General features: G+C 32.4%; 1 protein-coding gene and 1 long non-coding RNA gene across 6 annotated transcripts in view; both read left to right on the top strand.

The window, feature by feature from the left end:
• The first annotated feature begins 348 nt into the window (after positions 1–348).
• The window catches only part of LOC149954643 (uncharacterized), a 47,352-nt gene continuing 22,317 nt past the window's right edge, over positions 349–25,383 (top strand). Inside the window, exon 1 of the long non-coding RNA XR_016478135.1 lies at positions 349–411. This is a non-coding gene — a long non-coding RNA (uncharacterized LOC149954643). The remainder of the gene's footprint in view (positions 412–25,383) is intronic.
• On the top strand, positions 7,262–23,550 carry LOC149954645 (uncharacterized). Of its 5 annotated transcripts, XM_090165300.1 has the most exons (9): positions 7,378–7,481; positions 11,962–12,151; positions 14,271–14,363; positions 15,503–15,625; positions 16,693–16,736; positions 18,015–18,258; positions 18,402–18,473; positions 19,112–19,247; positions 21,937–23,550. In XM_090165300.1, exons 6-9 carry the CDS (start codon positions 18,111–18,113, stop codon positions 21,971–21,973), a joined length of 393 nt encoding a protein of 130 aa, XP_090021426.1. In that variant the 5' UTR covers positions 7,378–7,481; positions 11,962–12,151; positions 14,271–14,363; positions 15,503–15,625; positions 16,693–16,736; positions 18,015–18,110; the 3' UTR covers positions 21,974–23,550. The 5 variants fall into 5 exon arrangements, 4 of the variants coding, with proteins under 4 accessions (XP_090021426.1, XP_090021425.1, XP_090021428.1 ...); XM_090165299.1 differs by lacking the exons at positions 7,378–7,481; positions 11,962–12,151 and adding an exon at positions 14,003–14,064; XM_090165302.1 differs by lacking the exons at positions 7,378–7,481; positions 11,962–12,151; positions 21,937–23,550 and adding exons at positions 14,003–14,064; positions 20,929–21,928.

Below are 25,383 nucleotides of genomic sequence, written 5' to 3'. Positions count from 1 at the left end.
TGAGAATGTATTGAAATAGTGTAATTTGTAAAGAGTGACATGTTCTTGATAACCTAGGAGGGAGATAGTGTGTTGCGCGCGATATCCTCGCGCGTTCGCGAATTACCCGGGGACGCGGTTACTTGGAATTTAAATGAAAAATAAAGCGTAAATGTTCAGGTTCAGTTTTTTCTCTATATTTCGCGTTTTAAATATCGTATGGAATAAGTTAAGAATGTATTGAAATTATGTGAGCCTACGTACTACTCTCCCGATGCTAAAGTTATGGAAATATGGTCCATTTACTATAAAAATAGAAGGAATAAAATATGGAAAAAGAGCCTACGAACTTTTAAATAAGACAGAACATTTTTTAAATTTCTATTTACATTTCGAGGTTCCTTGGAGTCGAGCTCAAAAACAATCCGAAGGGTAAGCCTTCTAAATACTGTGTCTCGTTTTTACTAAAAAAAAACCCTTTTTATACCCTCAGATTATTTATTAAAATGAGAGAAAAAATAATTTATTTCATTCTACGCATGCATCTTTTATTCAACTTTTAATACGTTAAAATATATTTCCAATATGAAAACATAGATAGAAAAGTTGTATTTAAAGTAGAGTTTAGATGTTTTTGTAGTATTTTTCTATTTATTTGCATATCTGAAAAATATTTTTTTTTATTAAAAGTAGAGTTTAGATCTTTTTGTACTATATTTGTGTATTGAAATCTATTTTAACGTATTGAACGTAGAGAAAGAGGTTTTCTTAGTATTTTACTACCTATATTTGCATTTTGGAAATCTATTTAAACTACGTTTATACAGGGTCTTTTTTTTTGCTCGGAAAAGTGTTTTTTTTCAAAAACTATTTATAGTACCGATTTCAAATTTGGAAGGTCAATTCACTATACCGGGGGACATCAGTTTGAGAAATTTGAGCGTTTTCGGTAATGTTTTTCACCAATTTTGAAAAATTATTTTTCGACCACTAGGTGCGAGTTAAAAAATTTCTATTATAAAGTTGTAGGCCGTCATCGAAAACCCTTAAAAATTGTTCACTCGACGAAAAACAACTTATTTATCAGTGAAAATTCGAGCTTGAAAAATTTACAAGTTGGTGAAGCCAAATTACGATTGTTTGAAACGATAATTGAAAAGGGAACAAGTCTAATACAAACGTAGTAGAGTTTTCACACTTGAAAAAATGTACACGTTTGGTTTTTAAATGCAGATATTTTATTCACATAAATTTTTACAAAACATTTTCAATAATATCACCATTGGCTGCAACACAGGTTTGTGCGCGGACAATTAAGTTCTCAAACGCTTTCTCTACCATTTCTGGTGTGACGTCTCGGCAAGCACTGATTATTCGTCTAATGAGTTCCTCCCTAGTTTCAATGGGCGTGGCGTATACCTTTGCTTTAACGAATCCCCAGAGAAAATAATCCAGCGGTGTTAGGTCAGGTGACCTTGCTGGCCAATGCACTGGACCATTTCTCCCTATCCACCTTTCAGGAAACTCGTTGTTGAGGTGCTCAATTACTTGCCGGGAAAAATGCGGAGGGGCGCCATCTTGCTGAAACCACAACTGACGTCTTTCAGCCAATGGAAGGTCGTCGATTGCGTCACTCAGTTCGTTCTGTAGAAAATGTAAATACCTTTGGGCGTTGAGGTTCGTCGGCAGGAAAAAGGGACCAATCAAACGGTTTCCAACAAGTCCAACCCAAACATTGACCCGTTCAAATTGAACCTGGTGATGATATTCAAAACCCTTAATGTGGGTTGATGTCAGACCAAAGATGGCTGTTTTGATGATTAAAGGGCCCATCTTTAGAAAATGACGTTTCGTCGGAGAACAAAACATGGCGCAAAAATTGTCTATCTTCTTGGACAGCATTTAGTAACCAGTTGCTAAATTCATAACGTCTTTGATGGTCTCCGTCAATTAGTCCTTGGTGGAGCGTAGCTCTGTATGGGTGATAGCGATTCTTACGAAGAATTTTCCACACACGATTTGCAGAACAACCCAAATCAGCAGCGGCGTTAGCGCAACTGTGACGAGGATATGCCACAAAGTACGCGAGTACATTGTTCTCGAAGTCTAAATCCGGTTGACCCAATCCGCGAAACCTAGGTTGCAAGTGACCAAATTGATTGAAATCGTGAATTGCTCGTCTTACTGTATTTACAGATGGTGCTCCATTTGGATGTCCTTCTGCGAAGATTTCAGTCACTCTTCTAAGGTTTTGCGCTGCTTCTCCATAGTAAATGGCAACTATCTCGGTACGCTCAGCTACTGAATAACGAGGCATTGTTCGAAATATTATCAAACACTGATAATAATCTCCCAAAGTTTTCCTTTAAATACCCAATGCATGTTTAGGATTGACCTATAGCCTCGTGTTTTTTAAATCCGGTCGTTTTTTTAACCAAAGTTTCAACTGGATTAGGTAATTCGGTTTCAATTATCGTTTCAAACAATCGTAATTTGGCTTCACCAACTTGTAAATTTTTCAAGCTCGAATTTTCACTGATAATTAAATTGTTTTTCGTAGAGTGAACAATTTTTAAGGGTTTTCGATGACGGCCTACAACTTTATAATAGAAATTTTTTATCTCGCACCTAGTGGTCGAAAAATAATTTTTCAAAATTGGTGAAAAACATTACCGAAAACGCTCAAATTTCTCAAACTGATGTCCCCCGGTATAGAGAATTGACCTTCCAAATTTGAAATCGGTACTATAAATAGTTTTTGAAAAAAAACACTTTTCCGAGCAAAAAAAAAGACCCTGTATAAATTTACCAGGTCCTCATACGGAATCACGTGTACAATTACAATACTTGAGAAAGATACGTTTCTCATATTTAAACTTGAGATATTTAGTTTAAAAAATGCTTTGTGTTGTTGGCTCAAGCGCCACTTTGGTATATAGACACTTAATGATATTAAATGGAGTTTATAATTAATTTGATTATCTTTAACAAAACACTTGTTATGTAGTTTGCTATAAGCTATCAAATATTCCATGACATCACTTTTTAAATTTACGTGTCGGAAAATTATTTTAACATATTGAACGCTAAGTTAAGGTGTTTTTGTAATATTTTTCCACCTATATTCGCGTATTGAAATCTATTTTAACGTATTGAACGTAGAGTAAGAGGTTTTCTTAGTATTTTACTATTTTTACCGATAATCTCTAAAGGAATTTAACTTTAAAGGGTATCTTAGATTATTGTTTTTAATTTTATTAAAGTTCAAAACGTATAAAGAGTCCTTCAAAGAACTATAAAAGGAATTTATTTGCGAGATAAATTCATATTGTTTTCAAACTTAGAAGTTAATTTAATGAAATATTTCCTAGATTTACGTAGCGCGTATTCTTACGAATTACCCGCCGGAGATAGAATTTAGTTGAAACGGATATATTCATTAGGGTACCCGCGGGTTCATATGGACGTAAAGGTTATTATTAATTGATGGTTACTTAAATTATTATCCTTTAATTCATTCTATAGTACATGCATCTTTAGCTCCGCGTTCAGTTCTAGCAATCCGCAACGGCATCGACGCTATGGCAGGAGTGATCGATAGGAATTACACCGGCCCTAATGCGATAACTTAAGTTTCTGTACTTTCCATAAGAGCAGTGGCGTAGCGTGTATTTCTTTCACCCGGGGCAAACCCTAAATTTGCCGCCCCCTTTATTTTCGCAACTAAGCAAAAAATCGGTGAAAAATCTGTAGCTCTGTTGATTGCAAAAGGATTCAAGTCATCTAAAAATTAAAATTTTATTTTGCGTGTTTTTAGCAATGCGAACTCTTTAATGAAATGGTCAATATTAATTGGTACCTCTTGTTCGATTGCCAAGAAACCCAGATTTGTTAATCTCAACATGCACATTGTAGACCTTTAATAATTTTTATAATTTTTCTGATACACGATCTCGGCCGGCCGCGTTCGTTTCAAATTTACAGGCCACTGGCCACCCCCTACATCTAAGCCGCCCGGGGCCATGGCCCCCTTTGCCCCTCCCACGCTACGCCACTGCATAAGAGTAATAAAGAATTATTCCGAAATTTCTTCTAAAGCATGAAAAATAATAGAACAGCTAGAATTAAAAGATCTACTTTCATAAACTACTTTTGATAATAAAAATACTACACATTAACCATTATGTATTTAAGCTTACAACATCCTTCCCGTAGAGTAAAGGTATAAATTCAGAGTCAACTTGTTTCCTCATTATCTTTATCTCATGTGTTTTAAATAGCATGAGGGATAAGTTAAGAATGTATTGAAATGGTGTATGTTAAAACATCGTAGAATAAAGAGTAAAACATAGTCAGAGTCGGCTTGATTAATAAAGAGAATAACACAGACGTCTCCGGTGTAGCCACGTAGGCACCAAAATATTACAACAATCTCTATACTCTACATTCAATACGTTAAAATAAATTTTCGAAAAGCTAATATAGGTAGAAAAATACTACAAAATCTCTATGTTTTACCTTAAATAAATTAAATTACATTCCAATATGTAAATATAGGAGGAAAATTACTACAAAAACCTGTTTTATTGGCGTTCAATATGTTAAAATAGATTTCTGAAATGCAAATATAGGTAGTGAATACTACAAAAGCCTCTTACTCTTCGTTCAATATTCAAATATACGTAGAAAATTTTATTTTTTTAAATATTGAAAGAGTAGCTTATAAGGTTACTAATATTGTCATACGTTACTGTAATATGTTAATATTTTTGAACTCCATTTAAGTATCATATTAAGTGTCTAATTACTAAAGTGGCTGTTAAAGAAACGTAGAATGGAAATATTTTAAACTTCATTTTAATATCATTAAGTGCGTAAGTAGTACTTGAAAGAGCACCCAAAATTGAACCGCAAGTTTTTTTAACTTTTAGGGGAATCTCTATGGGAGTTTAACATTACAATAAAGTAGAGTTTAGAGGTTTTTATAGTATCTTTCTACCTTTTTTACGTATCGGAAAAGTATTCTAACGTATTGAACGCCAAGTTAAGGTGTTTTTGTAGTATTTTTCCACCGATATTTGCGTATTGAAATCTATTTTAACGTAGAGTAAGAGGTTTTTTTTAGTATTTTACTACCTATATTTGCATTTTGGAAATCTATATAAACGTATTGAACGTCAAGTATAAATATTTGTATATTGGAATGTAATTTAACGTATTCGTAAACTTGAGATATTTATTTTAACAAAATGCTTGTGATGTTGGCTCAAACGCCACTCTGGTATATAGACACTTATGATATTAAATGTAGTTTATAATTATTTTGATTCTCTTAAACAAAACACTTGAGACGTAGTTTACTATAAACTATCAAATATTCCATGACGTCTCTTTTTAAAACACTAAAATCCATGTTTTCATTTAAATTCAAAAGAGCCACGTCCCCGGATAATTCACGCACGCACGAGTGTATCGCGCACACACGCTTTCTTCCTCCTAGGTTATCAAGAACATGTTACTCTTTACAACTAACACTATTTCAATACATTCTCAACTTATTCCATACAATATTTAAAACGCGAGATAAAGAGAAACAAGCCGAACCTAAACTTATACGCTTTACTTAGGTTCAAGTTCCATATAAGTGTCTCGTGACGTCACTCTTTAAAACACTCGAGATAAACGGAGATAAAGATAACGCAAAACAAACTGGTCCTAAACACAATATTTTGAAATACGAAAAAACAAATCGTCGCGATAAATACCCAAAATACTTTGACTTTTCAACGATTTGACCCCCATTTCACATCGAAAATCCCTAAACCTGTACCCAGGTTCAGCGTGTCAACCTTACTTTCCCTCTACTGGTATGTGCTCAATTCCTTAATTGATTCTTAACAAACCACCTCGTTTCTTTTAATAGTAAACATTGAATCCCTTATAAGTGAACTTAAGATTTATTTAATCGTAGGGTCAGAAAACTATTTTTGTTGCAGAATAAATGTCTGAGGTTATAAAAATACTTTTATAATTACATTGAAGTTTTACATTCATAAATTTTCGCTATTACCAAACTTTTATGAAAAGGATAATCAGTTAAAACCCTAGATTAAGTTTAACCGTTTATTTATTTTCGCCACACATTTCGTATAAGTCAGGCCTAACAAACATGACTCAATTAACTTATGTTTTAAATAAAACGGAATTAAAATTCCCCGCCTCTGTCACTTTGCTTTCGTCAATTAATTTCATATTGTGCACATGCTAATTTTTTGATCCAACATGGACAATAAGCGAAAATTTCGGTATTTGGGAATGTCAGATTTCTTGAAAAAACCTTTCGTGGGTTTCGCCAAAAATTGACGTAATTTAAAGCAAAGAATAACATTCTTTAGCGCCTAAAACGGCAAAAATCAGAATTTAAAATATCAACTACAATTCTAAGAATATATGAAAAGAGACTTAAAACGGTTTTAAGTCTCTTTTCATTTAGTTTTTCACAATGTGCTTCTCTTCACTTCGAAAAATATATCATTTTAAGTTTACTTTGTACTGTTTCTGGTTCTTCCATTTTAAGAGCTTCTAAAATTTCAGACTTAAACGTTGTCACGTTTTACTTTGCTAATGTCCAAATTTTTTAGGGGTATTTCTCGAAAGAGTGTTCAAACTTTCCCGGAATATTTATTTTGGTTAATCTCTCAAATTCCAGAAACATCTTTTTAACAAAAATATTTCCAATTATTTATAAAATAAAATATGATATATAATTTTTTTTAATATTATCGTACTTGATTGAGATTTTTAAGAGCTGGATATTGTTCAAGAACCATCTTGGTATATTGAGATCCTGTATTAGATTTCGCCGGTCGCTAGTGGTTTTATCCATTTTGACACTTTGCATCACAGTGATCATCTGGGCTTTGTGCGAGTTTAAACGCTCTTCGTCTTTGAAATCATTATTAGAATCTGTAGGCTTAAAGATAAGGTAAATTCATTAAATGTCCATAAGCACTTGATAAAAGTAAAATTGACAATTACCTCCAACTTTATGATAGTTACGATAAAGTTCTTTCATGGTCGTCAACCGTAGTTTTTTTCTTTATTTTTAGGACATGCTTTTCCGTATCTCTTTTTATGTTCGGCGAGCTATTTCAATGGTCGTATTTTGACACTTACTCATGAGTAAGTCTATGGAGCTTTAGGCTGGAGCAGTGCTGCCAGACATAACATTTTTAGAAAGGCTAGCATGGTGCTACAAAGACGAAAGAGTCAACAATTTTAGAGTCCTGTAGGCTTTATAATGCATTTGAATTGATATTAATCTTTGGATAGGATTTGATTTGCTGCATCGACCAAAGAATCAACCAACATGTTGGGACTCCGTAGGATTATAGGATTGAAAATAAGATTTTTACTCTTTGCTAATTTCTTAATAATTTTGTCAGCGAATGTATTTAATTGTTCTTATACCTTTTTTTGTTATATATTACGAATTTAGAAAGGTAAAATGTTGTTTTTATATCAATATCTTGGTTATTGTGTTTTATTTACACTTTTTTAACTTCGTGGAATGGTTTTCATGTTGTTTTAGCTCGTAATTAATTTTAAAAACCAAGGCTTAATTAGTTAAAATATTAGTTTTTAACTATTTATTACTTGGGCCTGCGGTATTAATTTAATTAAGTACCGCGATAATTAAGTGGTACTATAGTTAATTAGGTAGTACTATAGTTAATTAAGTGCTACTATAGTTAATTAGGTAGTACTATAGTTAATTAGGTAGTACTATAGTTAATTAAGTGCTACTATAATTAATTAAGTAGTACTATAGATGTGGAGAGAAGCACATTGTGAAAAACTAATTGAAAAGAGTTTAAGTCTCTTTTCAATAAGTAGTACTATAGTTAGTTAATTAAGTAGTACTATAGTTAGTTAATTAAGTAGTACTATAGTTAGTTAATTATGTAGTACTATAGTTAGTTAATTAAGTAGTACTATAGTTAGTTAATTAAGTAGTACTATAGTTAGTTAAGTAGTACTATAGTTAGTTAATTAAGTAGTACTATAGTGAATGAGGTAGTACTGTAGTTAATGAGGTAGTACTGTAGTTAAATATTAGTTTTATTTAGCATGTTAAAGAAATTATTGACACATGCATTAAATAACTTTAGTACTAGATACAATGAGATGAATTAGTGAGTTTTTTTAATAAAATTACAACAAAGACGACTTGGACTAGATGGTATTTAATTGACTAGCAGTTTCTGTTAGCTCGCTCTTAATAAAGCACACTTTCTGATACAGTAGACCCCGCTTAACGTGATCACTTAATTAGTTAGAATATTAGTTTTATTTTGCATGTTAAAGAAATTATTGACACATGCATTAAATAAGTTTAATACTAGATACAACGAGATGAATTAGAGGTTTTTTTTATAAAATTGCAAAGACGACTTTGACTTGATGGTATTTAATTAATTAGTGGAGTTTCTGTTAGCTCTATCTTAATAAAGCACACTTTCTGATACAGTAGACCCCGCTTAACGTGATCACTTTGGGACCTAGCATAATTGATAACGGTAAACGGGTGATAACAGAAAGCGGGTTATCAAAATTATCGGATTTTGAAATGTTTATCTACTACACGTGTAAATCAACCAAATTTTGAGGAATGTCAGCCGAAGAAAACTTACCGATAATGCGGATTACGTCGTATTTATAGCAGCTGAAGCGAGGATATATATGTTTTCTTGTTCCCTTACCAAAAAATAAGTGGTCTAGGAAATACTTTAAGTTGGTATTTGAGACAAATACCAACTTAAAACCAACTAAATACCAACTTAAAACCTACTTAAAACCAACTTACAAATAATATGTCATTTTCTGACCACTAAAAACCAACTAAATACCAACTTAAAGAAAAAGGCATTTTCCCACCAACTTAAAACCAACTTATTACCAACTTAACTAGTTTACTGAAATATGCTGACCACTTAAAACCAACTTATTATCAACTTAAATGTTAATAATATTGAATACCAACTAAAAACCAACTTATTTTTTGGTGAGGGTTAAAATGTTATTTTTCGCGGTAGTTTAAGTTGTCTGCTAGTATTTCTATATCTTTTTCTCTTGTCACTTTCCACGATTAGGTCTGTCCCACGATTAAGGCGAGTAAATTTTAATTTTACAGACGGATTCTTAAAAAAATGGAATGATTGTTATTGATTATTATTTTAAAACGTTTGATTATATGTTAAATTAATTTTTCGGATTTAATAAGAGTTGGTTTCAGATGTTAATCGCTAATGGCAGGTAGCACGCAGCACTATAGCGAATGAAGTAGTACTATAGTTAATGAAGTAGTACTATAGATAAAGAAGTAGTACTTATGTTAATGCAGTTGTACTATAGTTAATGCAGTTGTACTATAGTTAATGAAGTAGTACTATAGTTAATGAAGTAGTACTATAGTTAATGAAGTAGTACTATAGTTAATGAAGTAGTACTATAGTTAATGAAGTAGTACTATAGTTAATGAAGTAGTACTATAGTTAATGAAGTAGTACTATAGTTAATGAAGTAGTACTATAGTTAATGAAGTAGTACTATAGTTAATGAAGTAGTACTATAGTTAATGAAGTAGTACTATAGATAATGAAGTAGTACTATAGATAATGAAGTAGTACTATAGATAATGAAGTAGTACTATAGATAATGAAGTACTATAGTTAATGAAGTAGTATTATAATTAATGAAATAGTACTATAGTTATTAGTTAATGAACTAGTACTATAGTTATTAGTTAATGAAGTAGTACTATAGTTATTAGTTAATGAAGTAGTACTATAGTTATTAGTTAATGAAGTAGTACTATAGTTAATGAAGTGGTACTATAGTTATTAGTTAATGAAGTAGTACTATAGTGATTAGTAATGAAGTAGTACTATAGTTATTAGTTAATGAAGTAGTACTATAGTTATTAGTTAATGAAGTAGTACTATAGTTATTAGTTAATGAAGTAGTACTATAGAAGTGAAGAGAAGGACATTGTGAAAAACTAAATGAAAAGAGACTTAAAACGGTTTTAAAATTCACAAATTATTTATTTAGAAAATCCAACGTTTCTGAGGAACTGTTCCTCCGAAACGTTGGATTTTCTAAATAAATAAATTATGAATTTTAAAACCGTTTTAAGTCTCTTTTCAAGTAGTACTATAGTTAATGAAGTAGTACTATAGTTATTAGTTAATGAAGTAGTACTATAGTTAATGAAGTAGTACTATAGTTGAAATACTAATGAAATAAAGTAGAACTATTTCATGAGTTCTGCTATAGTGTAGCTCCTATACTAAAGTATACCACCTTACGATAATACTTAAGGTTTCTTATCAAAACCCGAACTAGCTGTACGGGGATTTGTTTCGCCCAACCTGGTGCGGTAGCGTAGCTAGACCTGTTTTCTACCCAGGGTGGTCCCAATGTTATCCACGTACCCTCTTAATATACACCAGATTTCAGTCTCTCTCTCTCTCTCTCCTCTACCTATTTCCAAGGGTAACTCATGAAAAATTCTGCCCCCACAAAAGTACCGCCTGGGGTGGACCATCCCTTCCTCCCCCATTGCTATGTCACTGACCTGGCGTCACTTACACAAACCCCCAAGACCCCTGCTTTTGTATCACTCCCCCCTTAAAATACTATTTGCCTGGTGTACAACAATGCCTGGGCTATGGCCATGCGCATAGGTTGGGAGAAGTTTATCTGAGGCCAAACGATGTCTAACATAGGACAGAACTAACTTGTCACTGATGACCATTAACGTATGTCTTACTGCTAAGGCCATACCGACAACATTTACACCTTTTCCCTACTACCAAAGATTTTATTATAGCTTCAAAAGTAGCTCATTCTTCTTACGCTAGACTTGAAAAACAGGAGGAAAAAAATAAAGTAATTGCAGGCAAAGAAGGGAATAACTGATTTACCATCTCAATTGTAGTATCTACAAAAATCAAATAAAAAAGAAGAGGAAGTTGGTTATAATTGGTTTGAACAAGCTACCACTAAACTTAAAGATGCCATTACCATTGAAAATCTCGCATTTTTGTAAAAAAGTGAAAAAAGTTCATAATATTGTGACATTTTTAAACTAGATAATTTAACCATAAAATGTTTGAAGCTTAACATAGTTCAACACTAACTATTTATGTATGTGATATTTTAAAGGGAAAAAGTTTTAACTATGAAATGTTGAAAGTTTAACGGTTATAAATTACAATAAAATAATTAATGCAACGCTTTCTGTTAAATAACTTGTAAAACTCATATATTTTTGTATTTTAACCATATAAGACCCCTATAAATTGAAAATAAGTACTGTACTTCTCCTATAATTTTGGAATTTTAATCGTATATTTCTCCGACAATTTTGTGATTTCAATCCCATAATTCCTTAACTTTAATTTTCCTATTAGCTGGAAACACTGCACCTTATTTTCCTCTTGATTCTGGAAGAATAACCACCGCTCTTATCTTTCCCCATCGAGTCTCATAGTTTCAGGCTTTCTCTCTCGCCATCTATCCCAGTCTCTCTTTCTCAGGAAACTATTTGCCCTAGTGATTACCACCATTGTTTTACTCCATCAAAAGAGTTGGCTAAGGGGTTTGATACTACCACAGTAACCAAATTGAGACACTTATTTGTCATAGAATTGAAAATTTGCACATGAGAAAATACAGAGCTTGTGAAATTTATTATATGGTACTTAAATATTGTACTAAGACAAACTGATTAAGCAGGAATCCCCGGAACTCAACTAGATCTGAGTTTTTAAAATTCCCAATAGTGAAAAATACCAACTGTGAAGTAATTTTAAAAATTTTATAATATTATATGATTATTTTTCATTTCCTCCTGACTTAGATAAGTAATATTACTGTTGGGTTCAAGTATTCATAGTCATATTCTTTTTACTTTAGTTATAGAGATGTCTAAACCATGGAAATTTTACCCTTCAAAAGCTATGACATCAAGAAGTGATGGATTTTCTGGCCACACTGATAGAGCTTTGATTCCAAGGAAAAATAAATATGTTAAAAGAAGTGTATTAAATAAAATGAAAGCAAAAGCGAGAGATGAAGATCAGAGCCATTTATCTTTTTCACAAAAGTAATGTGTTAAACTGTATGCTACATAAATTATCACATCTGCGGGGTATTTGTATAGAAAAATTTGTGTATGACATCAGTGTATCCCAAGTTATTTGAAACGAGCATCAGTATGCAGTGTTTGGAAATGGAAAATTCCAGGTGGCCATAAGTTTGGAAAATAATGGAATTAAGGGGCTCATTCGGGAATGTAACATCAAATCTCCGAAATTCACTTTCCTTCTATCAATTGTTTTTAATTAGACTGAAATTTGAAAGTAGTTTATATGAAAAAATTGTAAAGTGTATGCTTTTCATGGGGAGTAATAAGTACTAACCCACAAAAATTTCTTCCAAAATATAGTTCATTTAATTATTTCCAGCGAAGGAAAAATTTCCCCATTGAGCTGAAATGATTGTTAGCATTTTTCTGTATTAAATCCTCAATTTCATTATTTTGAGAATTTTTTACACATTGCTTGTTAATGTGGGGTTACAATAAGTCTCTTATATTGGGGCTGTTGATGGTTATATATATCTAATAATATCTAACTTTTTGCACATCATATTAGACTTAATACCAACGATTCAAATTTCATAAAATGGAACCATTTCTTCAAATAACTGTTCAATGTTAAACTAGAAACTTTATCAGATTCTGATTGCATGAGATCAAACTTGTTTTTTTTTTGTTACAAGGTAACAAGTATGTTTTTAAAAAAAAACTATTTTGATAAGCCCATGCTGCCACGTCGTCATCAACTTATTTGGATGGTGTATCAGAGAATTTCAAATTTTTTCTGTATCTTCTAGTCTACATAACAGATAATTGAGTCTTGCATAATGTTTGAGTTGAACTTCTTCTGTGTATAGTTAGATCCATTGGATTGGTATTCCTCAGATCACTTCGGTTCTTTTTTTATAATGTAGTGCCCCATCAAATCAATATTGGGCAAAGAACTATTATGAAGTTGTTACTTGCACATTTATTATTATTTAGTCACTGATACTAGTTAAAATGGAAGTTGCGCTTACAAGTCTCATGCATTCATATACTATCAATAACTTAGATTTACAATTAAAGTAGTATAATTTTTTTTGGTTTTAGGTTGATGACACAACAGCTTACAAATAGGAGATTTCTAAGAATGGTGCTATATGATGCCATGTACACTCTGTTTGAAAAGTCTTCGACAGCTGAAAGTTTTGCCCTCTTTTTAATTCTGCTAGAAAACTATAATAGATAGCTCGATGAAACCAATTGCAACTTTTATTTATTTTCCAATATCTTTCGTTATTTATCGGTTTCGTCCGCCAAAAATTAATAGTTTGGCGGGAACCGTCGAAACTCATTTTTGACAACTGTTTAAATATTGGTTCTACGGCACTGACTCGCGCGTTTTTGAATTCACAATGGTCGATTCATATTTAGAAAGTGGAAAAATTATCCCTCTACAACCAACGGTTGAGAAGTTACAGCGTTTCCAAACTTTCCTCGAAACTAGGAAACACCTAAAATTCATCAAGCGATTATAAATAACGCAACTTCGATGACAATTTGGAAACGCGATAACTTCTCAACCGTTGGTTGTAGAGGGATAATTTTTCCACTTTCTAAATATGAATCGACCATTGTGAATTCAAAAACGCGCGAGTCAGTGCCGTAGAACCAATATTTAAACAGTTGTCAAAAATGAGTTTCGACGGTTCCCGCCAAACTATTAATTTTTGGCGGACGAAACCGATAAATAACGAAAGATATTGGAAAATAAATAAAAGTTGCAATTGGTTTCATCGAGCTATCTATTATAGTTTTCTAGCAGAATTAAAAAGAGGGCAAAAATTTCAGCTGTCGAAGACTTTTCAAACAGAGTGTACAAAGAACACAATTGGTTCATTTTGTTAGATTTTAATCTATAACCAAGAACCTTAAAAGTAACTACATTAATCCAATAACAATAAATATTTATTAAAATGAACGTTTCTTTTTAATGGATAACGATTTATAGTCTATATATTTTCTTTTTACTTTTGAAAATTTAAGTATAAAATCATATTCAAACTTAATCCTGATCTTATTTATAACTTTGTATTTTAGGAAACCCCAGTTTTCATACAAGTTATTTCTAAAACGTTTACAGATTGTTGCAAAGTGGTATTGCAGGGTTTGTGTATGAACCGAGAAGATCAGTTGATATTTGGCACATCGTCAGAGCCAAACTGTTCATTTTCAGGTAACAATTAAGTTCCTTAATTAATTTTTGTTTGATAACATTTTCACAGTATGGGAGCTATTCTTTACATAACAAACATTAAAATTGATAGTTTATTACTGTAACCAGTAGCTTAAACATAAAACTATTAGGGATGCACCAATATGGGTAGAACCGACCCTTACCAAAAAAAAGTTGTCTAGGAAATACTTTAAGTTGGTTTTAAGTTTGTATTTGAGACAAATACTAACTAAATACCAACTGAAAACCAACTAATTACCAACTTAAAGAAAAAAGTATTTTCCCACTCAACTTAATAACAACTTATTACCCCTTTAACTAGTTTATTGAAATATGCTGACGTACCACTTGAGCCTACTTAAAACCAACTTAATGTCAACTAAAATGTGTATACCAACTAAAATCCAACTTATTTTTTGGTAAGGGGATATATTGGCTGACCGATATATTGGCTATCCGTGGCCGATATTAACAAAGTCATCCATCATAACAGTAGTGTGTATGATAAAATCATTGTAAAAGACGGTTCAGTGCACTGTCATACCATTTTATTCTAATTTTTCATTAAAAAGGTTTGCAAGAGCATATCAGAATATGTTTCTGTCCTGTTAACGTGATACATATTATCACAAATCTAATATCGTTGATTTTATTTGTTTAAACTCTAAACCCCCTGTTAACAAAAATGGTCTAGCTTCTGAAGTCTGGTGTACGTGGCGCGGCCAATCACTCTTTGGGTCTTTTAAAAACGTTCTTTGGTCTTATGAGACATGTTTTTCCTGCAAATATTTTTCGGATACCGGTATCGGCCAATATCAACTTTAGTTACTGATATATCAGTGCACCCCTTAAAACTATAGTTGTGTTTATGTTGCCTATTTGTTCTCTGAAACTCATTTTTTTATTCTACCTTAAGTTATTTCAAATTTAATTTAATCCCTGGGAATTATTTTTGGTTGTTGATGTACTTTTATCTCCACATAAAGTACAAAGAAATATAAACAATTCACAAAAATAACCATACCAAATTAAGTGTATATGACCTACAAGTAGCTACGCTATAAAAATACGAGGAGCTAGGTTTTTAAAATTTCCACTTTAATAAGCACTCATAAATGTTACTATACCTACATTTTCAGAGTTTGTAAATCAAGTGTCCTATTGTATACACGCTTCAGCTGCGGAACAATTCATATTGATGTTTTTTTGAAAAAAAAGACTTAGACCCAACTGATTTTTGTCATTGTCTAATGCAAGTATTGGTAAGCTAGTATTCATTAAAATATATATATATATAAATATAGTATTTGTTTTTTCATTTGCTAAAATAATGTAAACAGTGACCTAAACCGTTCAAACTATTAATTTTTTGGTTTTATATTTACTGTACAGCTTATAAAAAATTAATATGCACCAAAAATAAATTATTCTTAACACAAGTCTGGGACTCAGCTTTGATCGTGGTTTAAATCATATTTACCAATTAATGATGCAATGTTTTTCTTGAAGAGAATTTAAGAATGGAAAATTAGCTCAGTTTGTAAAATTTATATCAATGGAATAAAACATGCTCCGCCGGGCCCTTGAGTCACGCTGCACGTACAAGATAAATTTTCATTTATTTCAAATCGAATGAAAAAAATTTAGTTGGGACCTACTTAGGTTAGTCATTCTGCAAAAGAATAGCCAAAAATCTCTAGTCGCCCCAAAATAAGAATGAAAACGGTATTATTACACTTATGATTCGGTTTGACAAAGAACTTTGGTATATGCTGTCACGAAAAAGACCTGAAGGAAGCGCGTCAAATTATATCACTTAATAAATGCCATGTAAACCTCAACAGCCGCAGTCCCAGACGTTCTGCATATAACATAATTAATTTTTGGCAAAACTTATTAAGTGTTAGTGACTGTCACGAATCAGTTAATTGAAGCCTTAAGCTGAGAGAGAAATTCACTTTATTAAACTTTTAAAAAATATATTATATTATATTATGTTATATTTAATTATAAATTTTATAAATGTGGAATTCATTTTGTGACCTTATCATACTTAAAAATAGTTATGAAATACTATTTAGTCTAATTAATATTTCTTATCCACATATCAAAGTTATAAAAATGCATGTTTGGTTGAAATTCTTGATGTATGAGTTCACGAAAACGATTTTCCATCTACCCATAGTGATATACCATTCCACCCCCTAGACATTTGTCACTCTTTTCAAATGGGTATTGTATCTAACGTGAAATTCAACCATCCATTCATGTTGGTATAAGCCACTGTAATAGTGGTGCTCAAACTAAAATAAAATTTTATATTCATTAGGAGCTCATAATTGTAAAAACGTCTTATCTGAAGCAGCTATTGAGGTAATTTAAAATTTAATTATTGGTTTAGTTCTGTTACGGTTACAAGTTGCATTCAAGTCAAGTCAATTGATGTTTTCAAAGTAGGATGAAGTATTAAACAATAATTTTTGTTAGGAGTGATCCTCAATCAAAACGTTATTATGATCCTGATAGTGTTTCCGTATGTTATGCTATTGGGTTGGTAACGTGGCCCTTAGAGGCTTACAATGAGACTACACAGTAACTATTCTAGTATAACAAAGTACTAATAACAATTAGTTATACCACAAAAGGGAAGAATATGCAATCTTGCAGCCACTAGGGGGGAATTAACCACTGCCTTCTGCTATTCTGCCCCTGGTCTATCATTGACTACCCTTTTTACCTTTTTATCCTAATTCCCACATTGCCTCCACCACTGGCGCCCCTTTGATTTAAGCCTTCTTAAGATAAGGGGTCTGGCTATCTGGCCTACTAGTCAATATGGCTGCCATTGACCATGGGTACGTTCAGTTGCATCGTAAAAAAAAATAGCGTATAGCAACTTTTGATGTCACGATGCTCATCGGTGAAATCACGCAAGCCTGTAGGGGCAGATGGATTGGTTTTGCAAAACATTAGGTTTTGAAGGTGGCGGTTGGACAGTTTTAATAAATTTGGGTTTAGATGAGTGTTTCTTTTGAAATATATTGTTGTTTCTTGGACAATATTTTGAAGGGTGTGTCTTTTAATCTGATGTGTCGACCTTATCCTTGAACTTTTTTAATCATTATTTTTGGAGCCATCAAATAATAATCAGATCCCCTATACAAGAAATTGAGGTAGTCAAGGAACCCATTAAAATTAAAAGATACAACACCAAAGAGCCTTGAAAATTAATGAATACTTCTAAGGCCTTGATGAACTGTAGTAGCTGGTGCTTTACCCTTACTATTAAAACATTTAAAATTATAATTCAGAGGCAAGCGTGTTTAGTTTAGTAAGGGCTATTTATGGTGGACTATAAATTTCCTCTTAGTTTAATTCGATATATACTTTTATATGTACACCCGAATGAACAATTTTTTTTCTATAATGAAGTTTACGTATGTTTGAGAAAGGAATCTATTGACAATAACATGCCATATCTTTACGAACACTAAATCCTGTATAGCCAAATTACTAAGCCACATTGTTTTTTATATGACTTATGCAGGTGTATGTATCACATTGCATTCTATATATGCACACATTAAAATGTGTAAAGTAAACAATTAAATTTTGACTATTAGTTTTGCAATAATACTGCTATCTTTTTAGGATATTTTCCCAAGAGTTTTACATGTACCTTTTTGCCATGGAAAAAAATAATTTGGCCATAGTTAAGATGAAAGGTAATCAACTACAGTGCTTGTCATGCATCTTTGGAAATCATTCACGCAATCATGTGGATTCATGTGTAGAAGGAAAGCACTTTCTTTTAGATCCATACCATATGAACCAACTGTTGGTGAAATAGAAGTATTCAGAAAAGGCACTTGTTTTTATGAAGTATTAGAAAAAAGTAATAGTAATATCATTTTTCCGTTTGTAGCTGTGTTTTTGAATTTAATGGTACGAATAATTATTCATCCCTTAACAAAGTATTTAGTCCTGGCTTTTATATAATTTTGACCGCATTAATGTGAACAACTTTTATAATTCCAGAAAGTTTTGAATTATTTTATGGAAGCAAAGAAGTACAACTTCACTTATTAACTGCTGTAAAAAAATGTTATGGTAAGTATAAAATGTATATTTTCTAGGGTTATGAAATTGGCAACAAATTGGTTTTACATATTTTTAAATATTTTTTCTAAGAAATTATCAGTTGACTTAATTAAGTAACATTTAAAGCGGCATAAAACCGAAAAGTGTATCAGCCCTACTTTGGTGCCTTTTGAAATATCTACTGAGAGCTAGTCTCGCCATGAAATACAAAGCGAACTAGATGGCTATATGTAATAGAGGTGTTCTCTTTGGTCTATTTGCGAATTTGTCTTGGCTCGATTTTCTCTTTAGTTGCACATAGAGGTACTTATTCTTTACCCCCACTTCTACACTCTTTTTACTTTACGACCAGATCTCAGTTAAAAAAATAACAATCTCATTGGGTCTTATATCGTTTTTGGTCACATCATTGCAACTGCTAATTGATCCGTAGTTTGTTTGGTTTAGCAGATGCTAGTGACTCTCCTACCTGATTTAAGCTCGAGTTGAAAATGTCAGTGACTTGGCTTATTTGTGACTTATTATTATTACCTATTTCTATAGTAAATAGTTTAACCACCACAAAATTCAACATCTTAACGCCACTTTGATTGGCTTTTGAAAATAACAATAAAGTACATTTTATAGGTATTTTTTTTTCTTTTTAGTCCCCTCCTTTACTTGTTCTAACTGCTTATTAAATCGCATATTCGATGGCAGCGATAATGCTATTTTGAACATGGGAACATACCTTGTAGGCCATGTGGTACTGCGGCATTATTTGGACGAATTTGAGTGTGGAAAGTAAGTTTGATGGTTAAATAACCTTTTTAAACTGATTATTAATTAGTGGTGTTACCACTGGAGTCGGGGGGGGGGGGGGGGGCATGTTGCACTAGGTATCATTCTGACGGCCCATTTTAGGGGGTGCCAATGGACTCAAATGGATTAATTATATGATTCCCTTAGTATGGTACAGTTTTCCTTCTAAAAATCCTCCAGAAAATTCTACACCTATATGAGTTTGTTCCATGATGTAGGCTTGCCCTTTACTCGTCACGCAACCATATACAGTTGTAGGCACCCCGTAGTGGGCGAAAGATTAGTGAATGACGTCAGCAGTGGCTGGCGCCAAATAATAGATAATATATATAGGAGGTCCCTCAAGTAATAGGAGACAGTAATCATTTGAGAGCAACTAACTATAGTTAGGCGTTAACCCAGTCGCCAGAGGTTGAAGAACAGCTAGGTGGAGGTATGAACTAAATAAAGTATTGTTTAAATAACTAATCAGGCGTCTTCAGTCAAAATTTTAATATACGACGTATAAACTCTCCGTTTTTACCTAACTTGGGAAGAGAGTTTATTACACAGCCAACTCCTCAAGATCAAAAATATAGAAATACCTGGGACTCTTTTTTTTGAGTTGTTAGACATTGACTTCAATGTTGGTTTCACATGTGGAAAGTGTTTGGATCGGCAATCTATAATCCTCTGCAATGGAACATCTGTATGCTTTTTTTTTGTGCATTGCAAGAATGCAACCTAAATTCCCTGAGTAATAATTTCAAATTTTCTTTAATCTTATACCAAAATGATGTTGTTAGCAGACATGCTTTTTCGAATTTATTTAAATGGAACCAACACTTTTTTTTATATTTCTAACGCTAGTATGGCTGTTTTAATAACTTTATACTAGGTATAAGGATCGGCTTCTAATCAAATTGGAAAAAAACAAAATTGTTTGCACATTTTGCAAACTCAACTATTGAAAAGCAAGTAGCTACTGAGGAATATTCTTCACTTCTGCTTAATCTTGGAGCCTTCAAGGAGGGCTTGATTATAAAGGACTTTATTGTTTCCATTGTCAACCCTAAAGATATATTTTGTCTAGTTTGGTACTCAAGCTTGCTTCGAATAATGTCACTTACCTCACTAATTTGCGCATCTTTGCCTTTTTCTGATGATTTAATTTATCTCTTAAAACAATAAATTTCTGGGTTTGATGTAAAAAAAACCTGACATTTATGGCCTGTCTAATGAAGAAATGCCCTCTTCTTTATAAAATTATGGTTAATGTCAATGGTGATAATTTTCTGGAAGCCTTGTTAGATGTGTTAGAGTTGTTGATTGAATATTCGGGAAAACCTTTTGAAAACCTAATCCATTTGGATCAGAGATCATCTACATTGGAGAAGAAATGTGAAGATGACTTATCTTTTTTTCCTTCTCTTCCTAAAAGAAGAGAGAGAGGTTGTTTTGAAGCTGACAAAAAAATATAAGGGCTGAAGGTTGCATCAAAACCTTTAATAGACATCCCAAGCTGTTACCAGGTGTTTTCACCATTTACGGTGGTCACGGTTAGTCAACTCAGTTTCGTTTTAAACTGGTAAATTGTGTTCTTTATCGGAAACTAAACTTAAATTAACTCTACATAGTTTACAAGCAAAAATACGTTAGTGATAACCATCCTCATTCTTTTTAGGTGTCTGTTATGGATATCAAATAATGGCTCTTGCTGAGTCAGTAAATGTAACATTCACTATTGTAAAGACTAGGTTTGGAAAACGTTATGTATGCTCATTTACTTCATGAAAATTTCATGGGCTTAGCAGTAAACAGAACTCGATGCCCTTCCATTAAATTTAAAATATAGGTCAGTTGAATTTTAGCCCATGGAAAATCCTTTACCTAAATGGTCTTAATTTTTTTAACATTCATTTATGTTATTTGTCGTTAGAAGTGATCAAATTTGAAATTAATTTGAAAAATTTAATGCATAGTTTTAGATTAATATTTATCTGCCACTTTGAAAGGGGGTTTCCAAAACTGATTTCTTTGCCTTTCCAGTCACCAAAACAGTTCTATGCATGCTCTTGTAAAATAATAATCATCAGACCCAAAGACCACCCACATGATATGCCAAGAGTGGGAAATACTAAAAACATATGCACTACATATGCTTGGGCACCAATCACAACTACTAGGTGTCATGTGGATCTAGCGAGGGTCACTCAGTGCCATAAAAACTTAGTGCATAGATGGGAAATTTAAGTCAAGGATGATGGGCTTTTTAAAAATTTTAATTGGATGCATACCAAAGGACCCCACTGTAAACCAGTTTCAGCTGAATGGGAATATCCCATTTGCTTTTTCTCTTTGCAAATAAAGCTTTTGATTATTATTATTATTAATTGTGTGTAGATCCCATAATAGAGTCAAAGCTTTCTCTCTATTTTCGAAACTGAGAGGCTGGCTGGACACGTAGAGAGGATTATAATTTTGGGCAGATGTGAGCAGAAGGTCTAAATTTAGGTTTCATACACTTGGTAACACCAAAAGTGCTCAACCCACTGGTTTTTAAATTATTTTTTTTTTACTGTTGTTTTAGCAGTAAGCATGATCTGGTCTGAAATACTAAACTCATCCCCATGTCCCTACCTTATTAGATTTTGTCTGGTGGTAATTAACAGTTAAATTTATTTTTCCTTAGGCTGCTACGTGGGATACAATTTATCAGAATATCCTGAATTATTGTCTTTGAATAGTCAAGTCAATGAACAAGTGAATGCAAGCTTACAAAAAATTAAACATTTTCTTTCATACATGAGCCAAGGAAAGCTTTATATTTGTGGTTCTACACCAAAACTTTTGTACAACGAACTAGATGAAAGCTTGAAGAAAATATTATTATGAACACAAGGCAATGATATGTTGTACTGTAATTTGTGTTAATATATTTATGTATTCATTGCTCTTTAGCTTCTACGAAAAACCTAGGCAATGTGATTTGTACTTTAAGCAATTAAAATTAAATTAATTGTATATTGTCAGTTAGAGTGAAAATAGTTGCAATCTGTTAGTAAAGTGAATGTAGAGGTTTCGAAATAATTTTTATGTACTTTAATAATTGTAAATTTAAGTGTAGAATTATATTTTGGATTTGTTTCTTTTTGAATGAGGCTCCAAAATATTTACCTGTGCTTTGATGGCAAGACAATCTATTCTGTAGTATTATATCCTACTTTTTGTGAACTATTTATGGTTAAGAACTGATAAGGCTACCTAGCCTGTATTGTATTTTGTGGTGGAAATTTCTGGATTGCGTCTAAATGATGCCAAACAGTTATATTAACTTATTGTTAAAAGAGTATTATATTCTAAAAGTAAATCAATTTGGTAGAAAGCCATCACCCAAAGAAAAAAATTAACATGGTTTTGCCGAAGATATAAATTTTCATTATCAAACTTTTTTTGGTGTCTGAAGCTCTTTAAAAATTTTAAATGGACTTTACAAAATTGTTTACTTATTTAGGTCTCCAAAAGGCCTTAAGTGCTGGATCTTAACTTGTTTTTTTTTTGTTTGTTTTGGAACCATGGCTTAGATTATTACGACTATAAATTCAGTGTACCAACAGCTGAAAGCTTAGACTTGTCTTTACCCAAACTTATACACATCACCTTACCTGGAGAGAGTATATGATGAATAATTATTGGATTTATTTATTTTTCTTATCACAATGTATTGTAACAGAAATCCTTGGTATATAGTTATTTTCAATTCCTATTCTTTTTGAGAGATGATTTGAGCAGTTAGCCTTGAATGTAGATTTCATATTTCTTGAGCTGACAATGCGAGTAACAGGGAAATGAATAATTATCGAATCTTTGTTACAAAATTAGTGCAGAGCTTACCAAAATTACATTCTGGAAACACATGGGCAAGGCTTACTTTTTCACTAAAGATATAAACTAAATACTAGTTTTAAATTTGAATAGCAATATTCAAATTGTTATTCAATATTCTTCTGACAGTACTAAATATTTGAAAACCCTATAATTTATATCAATTTGTGTTAAAAGTGCCAGATTGACAGATTCAACAATATTTTCTTTAAAACAGGATACACTAAAATTATCAAGCATGTATAGATAAAACTACTATGTTAAAGCTATGTGGCAATTTATTAAGCAGTACTAAATATTTGAAAACCCTATAATTTATAGGAATTTGTGTTAAAAGTGCTTAGATTCGACAAAATTTTCTATAAAACAGGATATACTCAAATTATCAAGCATGTACAGTTAAAACTGCTGTGTTAAACTATGTGGAAATTTATTTTAATTTTTCAAATAAAGCCTATTTTATGGTATTATTTATTGTATTTACTTTTTTATAATTTACTTTAAATATTTGTTTTTTAAAGATAATTTTTAAAATAAACAAGTTAAAATTTCAAACTAACTATTATTTGTAGCCTAGCTACTCCTTGGCAAGTTACATGGTTGTAGATGCAGTTTTACAGATATATTTGTTTGTAACAGGCTAGGGGATAACATGCCTCAACCACATAAAGACGACGCTAGGTGAAAATAACCCGGATTGTGTGAGTGGGAGTTCAGCAGCTTGTAACCCACTGGTGAAACAAAAATAGCCAGCAGATTGCTACTCCTGCATACTGTTTTCCTCCAAGGAGAAAATAACATATTTTGCACCATATGTCTAGATTGGGCCTTTTTTAGTGAAGTCTTATTGATATTTGGTTCCAGGATTATCTGTGGACAGTCTCAAATAATCTCTGCAGGTTCAAACTTTCTATAAGAAAAAGAGCTCTTAGTCTTAATCACAAATATTAATTCATTTCTAGTAGTTTACTACTATTTCCTAAATCTCTGTACTTGTCAGTGGTAACAATATTAAAGGTTTGCAGTTCAATTTCTAAAACTGCATATGATCTACCCTACTTCCGCTTTTGACCTGTCCCAGCTGCAAATTCTTCACAGTTTCCAAATCCCACCGAACTCACCCTTTTCCACCCTGGATTTGTAGAAGGTTCTTCAATGCCTCTGGGCCGTAGAGAGATGCGAAATGTTTCCCTGCTTTTGGCAGTTACTGTGCCACATTAAGGAAATTTTTAAGACTGGTAAATAGAGATGATAAGCTAATATAGGGGCGATGCGTTAGCATTCCCTTACCTAAAAATTAGCTATTTTAGTGTGGATTTTACCTGGTTGTCTTTAAATAAGAAGGTTTGTGAATAGTTTTATTCAGGCTCAACCTAGAGTGCTTGTTTCGATTATTTATACTAGGCTGCTGGTAGGAAGCTGACTTCTGATTTCTGCATAAAATTACCTGGAATAGAAAGCTCATCAAACTGGTTTTTCACTATCTCATCAACTTCTTCTGTTAATTTAAACATGGTTTTAAGCTAGTTAATGGCATGTTGGAATAGAACAGTGCTGTTTAAAAGTGGTTTTTATCTAATGAATTTTCCCAAGGCTGAACTCCAGGTTATTTTGGTATTAATTTTAACTTAATTTACATCGTGGTTTACACCCGGTACTTTTCAAACCAAAAGTATTGATCAGGTAAAACATTTTATGTGTGTATTGCCAGCCCAAATATTACCTTCCCATAGACGCTGATACAGACAAAGGCGAAATAAAACATTAATAATAATAATAATAATAATAATAATGAGCTAGGCTAATACCCAAGGCACCACCTTAGGCCTAAGTCATCAAGCGACTTTTGAAGCCATTAATTCAGGTGGCCTGATTACAATGCGTAGGAGGGTGGTGACTCAACACCACTAAGTAACAGTCAGTTAAATTGAGTTGATTCATGCAAATACGTAGTAGTCCACTTTTTACGGACCCTGCCCATATCCTATATCTATTCAGTATAAATATATCACCATTTGATTTGAGTTAAGCACTTATTATGCATAAATTTTTAATTGTCAAAATTGTAAAATAAACTAGACACCACGACCAGTGGCGTAGCTAGGGGGAGGGGCGGCCCCCACCGTGTGCCATCCCCAAACGGGTGGCACCCGACCGTGAAAAAAATAAACACTTACACAAACTAGAGAAATTCGAAAAACATTTTATACACGTTTTGACTAGTAAGTAAGTTTCAAATTTTAAACAACAAATT

Source organism: Leiobunum rupestre, chromosome 2 (genome assembly GCF_980474605.1).
Source record: "Leiobunum rupestre chromosome 2, qqLeiRupe1.1.hap1, whole genome shotgun sequence".
Taxonomy (NCBI): Eukaryota; Metazoa; Arthropoda; class Arachnida; order Opiliones; family Sclerosomatidae; genus Leiobunum; species Leiobunum rupestre.
The sequence above is the reverse complement of the archived record's forward strand: the minus strand, read 5'-3'. Positions and strand labels throughout refer to the sequence as shown.

Coding starts and splice junctions, on each gene's coding strand:
- LOC149954645 (XM_090165300.1), top strand. CDS start 18,111: ATGCATCTTTGGAAATCATTCACGCAATCATGTGGATTCATGTGTAGA. Junction 18,259..18,401: donor TTATGAAGTATTAGAAAAAA/GTAATAGTAATA, acceptor TTATAATTCCAG/AAAGTTTTGAATTATTTTAT. Junction 18,474..19,111: donor TGCTGTAAAAAAATGTTATG/GTAAGTATAAAA, acceptor TTTTCTTTTTAG/TCCCCTCCTTTACTTGTTCT.